This window comes from Pristiophorus japonicus, chromosome 9 (genome assembly GCF_044704955.1).
Source record: "Pristiophorus japonicus isolate sPriJap1 chromosome 9, sPriJap1.hap1, whole genome shotgun sequence".
NCBI lineage: Eukaryota > Metazoa > Chordata > Chondrichthyes > Pristiophoridae > Pristiophorus > Pristiophorus japonicus.
Window position 1 is genome coordinate 192541712 of NC_091985.1, and position 13797 is coordinate 192555508.

The 13797-nt window shown below is 62.3% G+C and overlaps 1 protein-coding gene across 1 annotated transcript in view; it reads right to left on the reverse strand.

The window, feature by feature from the left end:
• LOC139274029 (uncharacterized) overlaps positions 1 to 13706 on the reverse strand; it is a 74208-nt gene extending 60502 nt beyond the window's left edge. The window contains exon 1 of the mRNA XM_070891081.1: positions 13628 to 13706. Coding sequence (XP_070747182.1) covers positions 13628 to 13706 — 79 coding nt within the window. The remainder of the gene's footprint in view (positions 1 to 13627) is intronic.
• Between the last annotated feature and the right edge of the window lie 91 nt (positions 13707 to 13797).

Sequence of the window (13797 nt, forward strand, 5' to 3'; positions counted from 1 at the left end):
TGAGCACAGGGCGTGATGGGTGAGTGGGACTCGGTTCGAGTTAGGACAGGGGGCAGTGAGCACAGGGGGTGATGGGCGAGCGGGACACGGTGCGAGTTCGGACACGGGGCAGTGAGCACAGGGGGTGATGGGTGAGCGGGACTTGGTGTGAGTTAGGACTTGATGCAGTGAGCACAGGGGCTGATGGGTGAGTAGGACTCGGTTCGAGTTAGGACAGGGGGCAGTGAGCACAGGGGGTGATGGGTGAGCAGGACTTGGTGCGAGTTAGGACACAGGGCAGTGAGCACAGTGGGTGATGGGTGAGCGGGAGTCGGTGCGAAATAGGACACGGGGCAGTGAGCACAGGGGGTGATGGGTGAGCCGGACTCGGTTCAAGTTAGGACACGGGGCAGTGAGCAAAGGGGGTGATGGGTGAGCAGTACTCGGTGCGAGTTAGGACACGGGCCAGCGAGCACAGGGGGTGATGGGCGAGCGGGACTCGGTGCGAGTTAGGACATGGGCCAGCGAGCACAGGGGGTGATGGGTGAGTGGGACTCGGTGTGAGTTAGGACATGGGCCAGCGAGTACAGGGGGTGATGGGTGAGCGAGACTCGCTGCGAGTTAGGACACGGGCCAGTAAGCACAGGAGGTGATGGGTGAGCAGGACTTGGTGTGAGTTAGGACTTGATGCATTGAGCACAGGGGGTGATGGGTGAGCGGGACACGGTGCGAGTTAGGACATGGGGCAGTGAGCACAGGGGGTGATGGGTGAGCGAGACTCGGTGTGAGTTAGGACACGGGGCAGTGAGCACAGGGGGTGATGGGTGAGCGAGACTCGGTGCGAGTTCGGACACGGGCCAGCGAGCACAGGGGGTGATGGGTGAGCGGGACTCGGTGCGAGTTAGGACACGGGCCAGTGAGCACAGGAGGTGATGGGTGAGTGGGACTCGGTGCGAGTTAGGACACAGGTCAGTGAGCACAGCGGGTGATGGGTGAGTGGGACTCGGTGCGAGTTAGGACACAGGTCAGTGAGCACAGGGGGTGATGCGGGACTCGGTGCGAGTTAGGACACAGGTCAGTGAGCACAAGGGGTGATGGGTGAGTGGGACTCGGTGCAAGTTAGGACAGAGGGCAGTGAGCATAGAGGCTGATGGGTGAATGGGACTTGATGTGAGTTAGGACACAGGGCAGCGAGCACAAGGGGTGATGGGTGAGCAGGACTTGGTGCGAGTTAGGACACGGGTCAGCGAGCACAGGGGGTGATGGGTGAGTGGGACTCGGTGCAAGTTAGGACCCGGGGCAGTGAGCACAGGGGGTGATGGGTGAGCGGGACTCGGTGCGAGTTAGGACACGGGTCGATGGGATTGGGACTCGGTGCGAGTTTGGACCCGGGGCAGTGATCACAGGGGGTGATGGGTGAGCGGGACTCGGTGCGAGTTAGGACACGGGGCAAAGAACACAGGGGGTGATGGGTGAGTGGAACTCGGTGCGAGTTAGGACACGGGGCAGTGAGCACAGCGGGTGGTGGGTGAGTGGGACACGGTGCGAGTTAGGACATGGGGCAGTGAGCACGGGGGGGTGATGGGTGAGTGGGACTCGGTGCGAATTCTGACACGGGGCAGTGAGCACAGGGGGTGATGGGTGAGTGGGACTCGGTGCGAATTCTGACACGGGGCAGTGAGCACAGGGGGTGATGGGTGAGTGGGACTCGGTGCGAGTTCGGACACGGGGCAGTGAGCACAGGGGTTGATGGGTGAATGGGACTCGGTGCGAGTTAGGACACGGGGCAGTGAGCATAGCGGGTGATGGGTGAGCAGGACTTGGTGTGAGTTAGGACTTGATGCAGTGAGCACAGGAGCTGATGGGTGAGTAGGACTCGGTTCGAGTTAGGACAGGGGGCAGTGAGCACGGGGTGATGGGTGAGCGGGACACGGTGCGAGTTCGGACATGGGGCAGTGAGCACAGGGCGTGATGGGTGAGTGGGACTCGGTTCGAGTTAGGACAGGGGGCAGTGAGCACAGGGGGTGATGGGCGAGCGGGACACGGTGCGAGTTCGGACACGGGGCAGTGAGCACAGGGGGTGATGGGTGAGCGGGACTTGGTGTGAGTTAGGACTTGATGCAGTGAGCACAGGGGCTGATGGGTGAGTAGGACTCGGTTCGAGTTAGGACAGGGGGCAGTGAGCACAGGGGGTGATGGGTGAGCAGGACTTGGTGCGAGTTAGGACACAGGGCAGTGAGCACAGTGGGTGATGGGTGAGCGGGAGTCGGTGCGAAATAGGACACGGGGCAGTGAGCACAGGGGGTGATGGGTGAGCCGGACTCGGTTCAAGTTAGGACACGGGGCAGTGAGCAAAGGGGGTGATGGGTGAGCAGTACTCGGTGCGAGTTAGGACACGGGCCAGCGAGCACAGGGGGTGATGGGCGAGCGGGACTCGGTGCGAGTTAGGACACGGGCCAGCGAGCACAGGGGGTGATGGGTGAGCGAGACTCGCTGCGAGTTAGGACACGGGCCAGTGAGCACAGGAGGTGATGGGTGAGCAGGACTTGGTGTGAGTTAGGACACGGGGCAGTGAGCACAGGGGGTGATGGGTGAGCGAGACTCGGTGCGAGTTAGGACACAGGTCAGTGAGCACAGGGGGTGATGCGGGACTCGGTGCGAGTTAGGACACAGGTCAGTGAGCACAAGGGGTGATGGGTGAGTGGGACTCGGTGCAAGTTAGGACAGAGGGCAGTGAGCATAGAGGCTGATGGGTGAATGGGACTTGATGTGAGTTAGGACACAGGGCAGCGAGCACAAGGGGTGATGGGTGAGCAGGACTTGGTGCGAGTTAGGACACGGGTCAGCGAGCACAGGGGGTGATGGGTGAGTGGGACTCGGTGCAAGTTAGGACCCTGGGCAGTGAGCACAGGGGGTGATGGGTGAGCGGGACTCGGTGCGAGTTAGGACACGGGTCGATGGGATTGGGACTCGGTGCGAGTTTGGACCCGGGGCAGTGATCACAGGGGGTGATGGGTGAGCGGGACTCGGTGCGAGTTAGGACACGGGGCAGTGAGCACAGCGGGTGGTGGGTGAGTGGGACACGGTGCGAGTTAGGACATGGGGCAGTGAGCACGGGGGGGTGATGGGTGAGTGGGACTCGGTGCGAATTCTGACACGGGGCAGTGAGCACAGGGGGTGATGGGTGAGTGGGACTCGGTGCGAGTTAGGACACAGGTCAGTGAGCACAGGGGGTGATGCGGGACTCGGTGCGAGTTAGGACACGGGGCAGTGAGCACAGGGGTTGATGGGTGAATGGGACTCGGTGCGAGTTAGGACACGGGGCAGTGAGCATAGCGGGTGATGGGTGAGCAGGACTTGGTGTGAGTTAGGACTTGATGCAGTGAGCACAGGAGCTGATGGGTGAGTAGGACTCGGTTCGAGTTAGGACAGGGGGCAGTGAGCACGGGGTGATGGGTGAGCGGGACACGGTGCGAGTTCGGACATGGGGCAGTGAGCACAGGGCGTGATGGGTGAGTGGGACTCGGTTCGAGTTAGGACAGGGGGCAGTGAGCACAGGGGGTGATGGGCGAGCGGGACACGGTGCGAGTTCGGACACGGGGCAGTGAGCACAGGGGGTGATGGGTGAGCGGGACTTGGTGTGAGTTAGGACTTGATGCAGTGAGCACAGGGGCTGATGGGTGAGTAGGACTCGGTTCGAGTTAGGACAGGGGGCAGTGAGCACAGGGGGTGATGGGTGAGCAGGACTTGGTGCGAGTTAGGACACAGGGCAGTGAGCACAGTGGGTGATGGGTGAGCGGGAGTCGGTGCGAAATAGGACACGGGGCAGTGAGCACAGGGGGTGATGGGTGAGCCGGACTCGGTTCAAGTTAGGACACGGGGCAGTGAGCAAAGGGGGTGATGGGTGAGCAGTACTCGGTGCGAGTTAGGACACGGGCCAGCGAGCACAGGGGGTGATGGGCGAGCGGGACTCGGTGCGAGTTAGGACATGGGCCAGCGAGCACAGGGGGTGATGGGTGAGTGGGACTCGGTGTGAGTTAGGACATGGGCCAGTGAGTACAGGGGGTGATGGGTGAGCGAGACTCGCTGCGAGTTAGGACACGGGCCAGTAAGCACAGGAGGTGATGGGTGAGCAGGACTTGGTGTGAGTTAGGACTTGATGCATTGAGCACAGGGGGTGATGGGTGAGCGGGACACGGTGCGAGTTAGGACATGGGGCAGTGAGCACAGGGGGTGATGGGTGAGCGAGACTCGGTGTGAGTTAGGACACGGGGCAGTGAGCACAGGGGGTGATGGGTGAGCGAGACTCGGTGCGAGTTCGGACACGGGCCAGCGAGCACAGGGGGTGATGGGTGAGCGGGACTCGGTGCGAGTTAGGACACGGGCCAGTGAGCACAGGAGGTGATGGGTGAGTGGGACTCGGTGCGAGTTAGGACACAGGTCAGTGAGCACAGCGGGTGATGGGTGAGTGGGACTCGGTGCGAGTTAGGACACAGGTCAGTGAGCACAGGGGGTGATGCGGGACTCGGTGCGAGTTAGGACACAGGTCAGTGAGCACAAGGGGTGATGGGTGAGTGGGACTCGGTGCAAGTTAGGACAGAGGGCAGTGAGCATAGAGGCTGATGGGTGAATGGGACTTGATGTGAGTTAGGACACAGGGCAGCGAGCACAAGGGGTGATGGGTGAGCAGGACTTGGTGCGAGTTAGGACACGGGTCAGCGAGCACAGGGGGTGATGGGTGAGTGGGACTCGGTGCAAGTTAGGACCCGGGGCAGTGAGCACAGGGGGTGATGGGTGAGCGGGACTCGGTGCGAGTTAGGACACGGGTCGATGGGATTGGGACTCGGTGCGAGTTTGGACCCGGGGCAGTGATCACAGGGGGTGATGGGTGAGCGGGACTCGGTGCGAGTTAGGACACGGGGCAGTGAGCACAGGGGTGATGGGTGAGTGGAACTCGGTGCGAGTTAGGACACGGGGCAGTGAGCACAGCGGGTGGTGGGTGAGTGGGACACGGTGCGAGTTAGGACATGGGGCAGTGAGCACGGGGGGATGATGGGTGAGTGGGACTCGGTGCGAATTCTGACACGGGGCAGTGAGCACAGTGGGTGATGGGTGAGTGGGACTCGGTGCGATTTAGGACACGGGGCAGTGAGCACGGGGGGGTGATGGGTGAGTGGGACTCGGTGCGAGTTCGGACACGGGGCAGTGAGCACAGGGGTTGATGGGTGAATGGGACTCGGTGCGAGTTAGGACACGGGGCAGTGAGCACAGGGGGTGATGGGTGAGCGAGACTCGGTGTGAGTTCGGACACGGGCCAGTGAGCACAGGAGGTGATGGGTGAGCAGGACTTGGTGTGAGTTAGGACTTGATGCAGTGAGCACAGGGGGTGATGGGTGAGCGGGACACGGTGCGAGTTAGGACATGGGGCAGTGAGCACAGGGGGTGATGGGTGAGCGAGACTCGGTGCGAGTTAGGACACGGGCCAGCGAGCACAGGGGTGATGGGTGAGTGGTACTCGGTGCAAATTAGGACACGGGGCAGTGAGCACAGGGGGTGATGGGTGAGTGGGACTCGGTGCGAGTTAGGACACAGGTCAGTGAGCACAGGGGGTGATGGGTGAGTGGGACTCGGTGCGAGTTAGGACACAGGTCAGTGAGCACAGGGGGTGATGCGGGACTCGGTGCGAGTTAGGACACAGGTCAGTGAGCACAAGGGGTGATGGGTGAGTGGAACTCGGTGCGAGTTAGGACAAAGGTCAGTGAGCACAGGGGGTGATGGGTGAGTGGGACTCGGTGCAAGTTAGGACAGGGGGCAGTGAGCATAGAGGCTGATGGGTGAATGGGACTTGATGCGAGTTAGGACACAGGGCAGCGAGCAAAGGGGTGATGGGTGAGCGAGACTCGGTGCGAGTTCGGACACGGGCCAGTGAGCACAGGAGGTGATGGGTGAGCAGGAATTGGTGTGAGTTAGGACTTGATGCAGTGAGCACAGGGGGTGATGGGTGAGCGGGACACGGTGCGAGTTAGGACATGGGCCAGTGAGCACAGGGGGTGATGGGTGAGCGAGACTCGGTGCGAGTTAGGACACGGGGCAGTGAGCACAGGGGGTGATGGGTGAGCGAGACTCGGTGCGAGTTCGGACACAGGCCAGCGAGCACAGGGGGTGATGGGTGAGCGGGACTCGGTGCGAGTTAGGACACGGGCCAGTGAGCACAGGAGGTGATGGGTGAGTGGGACTCGGTGCGAGTTAGGACACAGGTCAGTGAGCACAGGGGGTGATCGGTGAGTGGGACTCGGTGCGAGTTAGGACACAGGTCAGTGAGCACAGGGGGTGATCGGTGAGTGGGACTCGGTGCGAGTTAGGACACAGGTCAGTGAGCACAGGGGGTGATGCGGGACTCGGTGCGAGTTAGGACACAGGTCAGTGAGCACAATGGGTGATGGGTGAGTGGAACTCGGTGCGAGTTAGGACAAAGGTCAGTGAGCACAGTGGGTGATGGGTGAGTGGGACTCGGTGCAAGTTAGGACAGGGGGCCGTGAGCATAGAGGCTGATGGGTGAATGGGACTTGATGCGAGTTAGGACACAGGGCAGCGAGCAAAGGGGTGATGGGTGAGCAGGACTTGGTGCGAGTTAGGACACGGGTCAGCGAGCACAGGGGGTGATGGGTGAGTGGGACTCGGTGCAAGTTAGGACCCGGGGCAGTGAGCACCGGGGGTGATGGGTGAGCGGGACTCGGTGCGAGTTAGGACACGGGTCGATGGGATTGGGACTCGGTGCGAGTTTGGACCCGGGGCAGTGATCACAGGGGGTGATGGGTGAGCGGGACTCGGTGCAAGTTAGGACACGGGGCAAAGAGCACAGGGGGTGATGGGTGAGTGGAACTCGGTGCGAGTTAGGACACGGGGCAGTGAGCACAGCGGGTGGTGGGTGAGTGGGACACGGTGCGAGTTAGGACATGGGGCAGTGAGCACGGGGGGGTGATGGGTGAGTGGGACTCGGTGCGAATTCTGACACGGGGCAGTGAGCACAGGGGGTGATGGGTGAGTGGGACTCGGTGCAATTTAGGATACGGGGCAGTGAGCACGGGGGGGTGATGGGTGAGTGGGACTCGGTGCGTGTTCGGACACGGGGCAGTGAGCACAGGGGTTGATGGGTGAATGGGACTCGGTGCGAGTTAGGACACGGGGCAGTGAGCATAGCGGGTGATGGGTGAGCAGGACTTGGTGTGAGTTAGGACTTGATGCAGTGAGCACAGGGGCTGATGGGTGAGTGGGACTCGGTGCGATTTAGGACAGGGGGCAGTGAGGACGGGGTGATGGGTGAGCAGGACTTGGTGCGAGTTATGACACAGGGCAGTGAGCACAGCGGGTGATGGGCGAGCAGGACACGGTGCGAGTTCGGACATGGGGCAGTGAGCACAGGGCGTGATGGGTGAGTGGGACTCGGTTCGAGTTCGGACACGGGCCAGCGAGCACAGGGGGTGATGGGTGAGTGGGACTCGGTGCGAGTTAGGACAGGGGGCAGTGAGCACAGGGGGTGATGTGTGAGGAGGACTTGGTGTGAGTTAGGACTTGATGCAGTGAGCACAGGGGCTGATGGGTGAGTAGGACTCGGTTCGAGTTAGGACAGGGGGCAGTGAGCACAGGGGGTGATGGGTGAGCAGGACTTGGTGCGAGTTAGGACACAGGGCAGTGAGCACAGTGGGTGATGGGTGAGCGGGAGTCGGTGCGAAATAGGACACGGGGCAGTGAGCACAGAGGGTGATGGGTGAGCCAGACTCGGTTCAAGTTAGGACACGGGGCAGTGAGCAAAGGGGTGATGGGTGAGCAGTACTCGGTGCGAGTTAGGACACGGGCCAGCGAGCACAGGGGGTGATGGGCGAGCGAGACTCGCTGCGAGTTAGGACACGGGGCAGTGAGCACAGGGGGTGATGGGCGAGCGGGACTCGGTGCGAGTTAGGACACGGGCCAGCGAGCACAGTGGGTGATGGGTGAGCGAGACTCGCTGCGAGTTAGGACACGGGCCAGTGAGCACAGGAGGTGATGGGTGAGCAGGACTTGGTGTGAGTTAGGACTTGATGCAGTGAGCACAGAGGGTGATGGGTGAGCGGGACACGGTGCGAGTTAGGACATGGGGCAGTGAGCACAGGGGGTGATGGGTGAGCGAGACTCGGTGCGAGTTAGGACACGGGGCAGTGAGCACAGGGGGTGATGGGTGAGCGAGACTCGGTGCGAGTTCGGACACGGGCCAGCGAGCACAGGGGGTGATGGGTGAGCGGGACTCGGTGCGAGTTAGGACACGGGCCAGTGAGCACAGGAGGTGATGGGTGAGCCGGACTTGGTGCGAGTTAGGACACGGGGCAGTGAGCACAGGGGTGATGGGTGAGTGGGACTCGGTGCAAATTAGGACACGGGGCAGTGAGCACAGGGGGTGATGGGTGAGTGGGACTCGGTGCGAGTTAGGACACGGGGCAGTGAGCACAGAGGGTGATGGGCGAGCGGGACTCGGTGCGAGTTCGGACACGGGCCAAGGAGCACAGGGGGTGATGGGTGAGCGCGATTCGGTGCGAATTCGGACACGGGCCAGTGAGCACAGTGGGTGATGGGTGAGTGGGACTCGGTGCGAGTTCGGACAGGGGGCAGTGAGCATCGAGGGTGATGGGTGAGCGGGACACGGTGCGAGTTAGGACACGGGCCACCGAGCACAGGGGGTAATGGGTGAGTGGGACTCGGTGCGAGTTAGGACAGGGGGCAGTGAGCACTGGGGGTGATGGGTGAGTAGGACTCGGTCCGAGTTAGGACACGGTCCAGCGAGCACAGGGGGTGATGGGCGAGCGGGACTCGGTGCGAGTTAGGACATGGGGCAGTGAGCACGGCGGGGTGATGGGTGAGTGGGACTCGGTGCGAATTAGGACAGGGGGCAGTGAGCACAGGGGGTGATGGGTGAGCAGGACTTGGTGTGAGTTAGGACTTGCTGCAGTGAGCACAGGGGCTGATGGGTGAGCAGGACTCGGTGCGAGTTAGGACACGGGGCAGTGAGCACAGGGGGTGATGGGTGAGTGGGACTCGGTGCGAGTTAGGACACGGGCCAGCGAGCACAGGGGGTGATGAGTGAGCCGGACTTGGTGCGAGTTAGGACACGGGGCAGTGAGCATGGTGGGGGTGATGGGTGAGCGGGACTCGGTGCGAGTTAGGACAGGGGGCAGTGAGCATAGCGGATGATGGGTGAGCAGGACTTGGTGTGAGTTAGGACTTGATGCAGTGAGCACAGGGGCTGATGAGTGAGTAGGACTCGGTGCGAGTTAGGACACGGGGCAGTGAGCACAGGTGGTGGTGGGTGAGTGGGACTTGGTGTGAGTTCGGACACGGGGCAGTGAACACAGGGGTTGATGGGTGAATGGGACTCGGTGCGAGTTAGGACACGGGGCAGTGAGCATAGCGGGTGATGGGTGAGCAGGACTTGGTGTGAGTTAGGACTTGATGCAGTGAGCACAGGGGCTGATGGGTGAGTGGGACTCGGTGCGATTTAGGACAGGGGGCAGTGAGGACGGGGTGATGGGTGAGCAGGACTTGGTGCGAGTTATGACACAGGGCAGTGAGCACAGCGGGTGATGGGCGAGCAGGACACGGTGCGAGTTCGGACATGGGGCAGTGAGCACAGGGCGTGATGGGTGAGTGGGACTCGGTTCGAGTTCGGACACGGGCCAGCGAGCACAGGGGGTGATGGGTGAGTGGGACTCGGTGCGAGTTAGGACAGGGGGCAGTGAGCACAGGGGGTGATGTGTGAGGAGGACTTGGTGTGAGTTAGGACTTGATGCAGTGAGCACAGGGGCTGATGGGTGAGTAGGACTCGGTTCGAGTTAGGACAGGGGGCAGTGAGCACAGGGGGTGATGGGTGAGCAGGACTTGGTGCGAGTTAGGACACAGGGCAGTGAGCACAGTGGGTGATGGGTGAGCGGGAGTCGGTGCGAAATAGGACACGGGGCAGTGAGCACAGAGGGTGATGGGTGAGCCAGACTCGGTTCAAGTTAGGACACGGGGCAGTGAGCAAAGGGGTGATGGGTGAGCAGTACTCGGTGCGAGTTAGGACACGGGCCAGCGAGCACAGGGGGTGATGGGCGAGCGAGACTCGCTGCGAGTTAGGACACGGGGCAGTGAGCACAGGGGGTGATGGGCGAGCGGGACTCGGTGCGAGTTAGGACACGGGCCAGCGAGCACAGTGGGTGATGGGTGAGCGAGACTCGCTGCGAGTTAGGACACGGGCCAGTGAGCACAGGAGGTGATGGGTGAGCAGGACTTGGTGTGAGTTAGGACTTGATGCAGTGAGCACAGAGGGTGATGGGTGAGCGGGACACGGTGCGAGTTAGGACATGGGGCAGTGAGCACAGGGGGTGATGGGTGAGCGAGACTCGGTGCGAGTTAGGACACGGGGCAGTGAGCACAGGGGGTGATGGGTGAGCGAGACTCGGTGCGAGTTCGGACACGGGCCAGCGAGCACAGGGGGTGATGGGTGAGCGGGACTCGGTGCGAGTTAGGACACGGGCCAGTGAGCACAGGAGGTGATGGGTGAGCCGGACTTGGTGCGAGTTAGGACACGGGGCAGTGAGCACAGGGGTGATGGGTGAGTGGGACTCGGTGCAAATTAGGACACGGGGCAGTGAGCACAGGGGGTGATGGGTGAGTGGGACTCGGTGCGAGTTAGGACACGGGGCAGTGAGCACAGAGGGTGATGGGCGAGCGGGACTCGGTGCGAGTTCGGACACGGGCCAAGGAGCACAGGGGGTGATGGGTGAGCGCGATTCGGTGCGAATTCGGACACGGGCCAGTGAGCACAGTGGGTGATGGGTGAGTGGGACTCGGTGCGAGTTCGGACAGGGGGCAGTGAGCATCGAGGGTGATGGGTGAGCGGGACACGGTGCGAGTTAGGACACGGGCCACCGAGCACAGGGGGTAATGGGTGAGTGGGACTCGGTGCGAGTTAGGACAGGGGGCAGTGAGCACTGGGGGTGATGGGTGAGTAGGACTCGGTCCGAGTTAGGACACGGTCCAGCGAGCACAGGGGGTGATGGGCGAGCGGGACTCGGTGCGAGTTAGGACATGGGGCAGTGAGCACGGCGGGGTGATGGGTGAGTGGGACTCGGTGCGAATTAGGACAGGGGGCAGTGAGCACAGGGGGTGATGGGTGAGCAGGACTTGGTGTGAGTTAGGACTTGCTGCAGTGAGCACAGGGGCTGATGGGTGAGCAGGACTCGGTGCGAGTTAGGACACGGGGCAGTGAGCACAGGGGGTGATGGGTGAGTGGGACTCGGTGCGAGTTAGGACACGGGCCAGCGAGCACAGGGGGTGATGAGTGAGCCGGACTTGGTGCGAGTTAGGACACGGGGCAGTGAGCATGGTGGGGGTGATGGGTGAGCGGGACTCGGTGCGAGTTAGGACAGGGGGCAGTGAGCATAGCGGATGATGGGTGAGCAGGACTTGGTGTGAGTTAGGACTTGATGCAGTGAGCACAGGGGCTGATGAGTGAGTAGGACTCGGTGCGAGTTAGGACACGGGGCAGTGAGCACAGGTGGTGGTGGGTGAGTGGGACTTGGTGTGAGTTCGGACACGGGGCAGTGAACACAGGGAGTGATGGGTGAGTGGGACTTGGTGCGAGTTAGGACACGGGTCAGCGAGCACAGCGGGTGAGGGTTGAGCGAGACTTGGTGCGAGTTAGGACACGGGCCAGCGAGCACAGGGGGTGATGGGTGAGTGGGACTCGGTGCGAGTTAGGACAGGGGGCAGTGAGCATAGGGGGTGATGGGTGAGCGGGACTCGGTGCGAGTTAGGACACGGGTCAGAGAGCACAGGGGGTGATGGGTGAGTGGGACTCGGTGCGAGTTAGGACACGGGCCAGCGAGCACAAGGGGTGATGGGTGAGCGAGACTCGGTGCGAGTTAGGACACGGGCCAGCGAGCACAGGGGGTGATGGGTGAGTGGGACTCGGTGCGAGTTAGGACAGGGGGCAGTGAGCATAGGGGGTGATGGGTGAGCGGGACTCGGTGCGAGTTAGGACATGGGGCAGTGAGCACGGGGGGGTGATGGGTGAGTGGGACTCGGTGCGAATTAGGACAGGGGGCAGTGAGCATAGCGGGTGATGGGTGAGCAGGACTTGGTGTGAGTTAGGACTTGATGCAGTGAGCACAGGGGGTGATGGGTGAGCAGGACTTGGTGCGAGTTAGGACACAGGGCAGTGAGCACAGTGGGTGATGTGTGAGCGGGAGTCGGTGCGAATTAGGACACGGGGCAGTGAGCACAGGGGGTGATGGGTGAGCGAGACTCGGTGCGAGTTAGGACACGGGCCAGCGAGCACAGGGGGTGATGGGTGAGTGGAACTCGGTGCGAATTAGGACACGGGGCAGTGAGCACAGGGGGTGATGGGCGAGCGGGACTCGGTGCGAGTTAGGACACGGGCCAGCGAGCACAGTGGGTGATGGGTGAGCGAGACTCGCTGCGAGTTAGGACACGGGGCAGTGAGCACAGGGGTGATGGGTGAGTGGGACTCGGTGCGAGTTAGGACACGGGTCAGTGAGCACAGGGGGTGATGGGTGAGCGGGACTAGGTGCGAGTTAGGACATGGGGCAGTGAGCACAGGGGGTGATGGGTGAGTGGGACTCGGTGCGAGTTAGGACACGGGGCAGTGAGCACAGTGGGTGATGGGTGAGTGGGACCCGGTGCGAGTTAGGACACAGGGCAGTGAGCACAGTGGGTGATGGGTGAGTGGGACACGGTGCGAGTTAGGACACGGGGCAGTGAGCACAGGGGTTGATGGGTGAGCAGGACTCGATGCGAGTTAGGACACGGGGCAGTGAGCACAGGGGGTGATGGGTGAGTGGAATTCGGTGCGAGTTAGGACACGGGGCAGTGAGCACAGGTGGTGGTGGGTGAGTGGGACTTGGTGTGAGTTCGGACACGGGGCAGTGAGCACAGGGGGTGATGGGTGAGTGGAATTCGGTGCGAGTTAGGACACGGGGCAGTGAGCACAGGTGGTGGTGGGTGAGTGGGACTTGGTGTGAGTTCGGACACGGGGCAGTGAACACAGGGAGTGATGGGTGAGTGGGACTTGGTGCGAGTTAGGACACGGGTCAGCGAGCACAGCGGGTGAGGGTTGAGCGGGACTCGGTGCGAGTTAGGACACGGGGCAGTGAGCACAGGTGGGTGATGGGTGAGTGGGACCCGGTGCGAGTTAGGACACAGGGCAGTGAGCACAGTGGGTGATGGGTGAGTGGGACACGGTGCGAGTTAGGACACGGGGCAGTGAGCACAGGGGGTGATGGGTGAGTGGGACTCGGTGTGAGTTAGGACACGGGGCAGTGAGCACAGTGGGTGATGGGTGAGTGGGACTCGGTGCGAGTTAGGACACGGGGCAGTGAGCACAGGGGGTGATGGGTGAGTGGGACTCGGTGTGAGTTAGGACATGGGGCAGTGAGCACAGTGGGTGATGGGTGAGCGGGGGCTCCAGCACCTTATCCAGGGGCTGTCCCAGGAACACAGGGCTGTCTGGAGTCTGTATTATGGGCAGGTGCCATGGAAACAATGTCCTGCTGCAAGACGCCCATGTCCCAATCCAACATTGTCACCTCCCTGTCTGCCCAGGTCTGGTGGCTCCCGCGGCACGTTGTGCGCAGGCGTTCACACTCGGCCCCGCCCCCTTCGCCAGGCGGCGGTTCAGAACGCGCGGCGCGAGACATTTAAATCTTTGCCACGTGCGGGCGGTGGCCGGGCGCCGCCTGAGCTGCGCAGGTGCGAGAGAGGCTCCGGCGGGGCGGTAGCGGCGAGGTG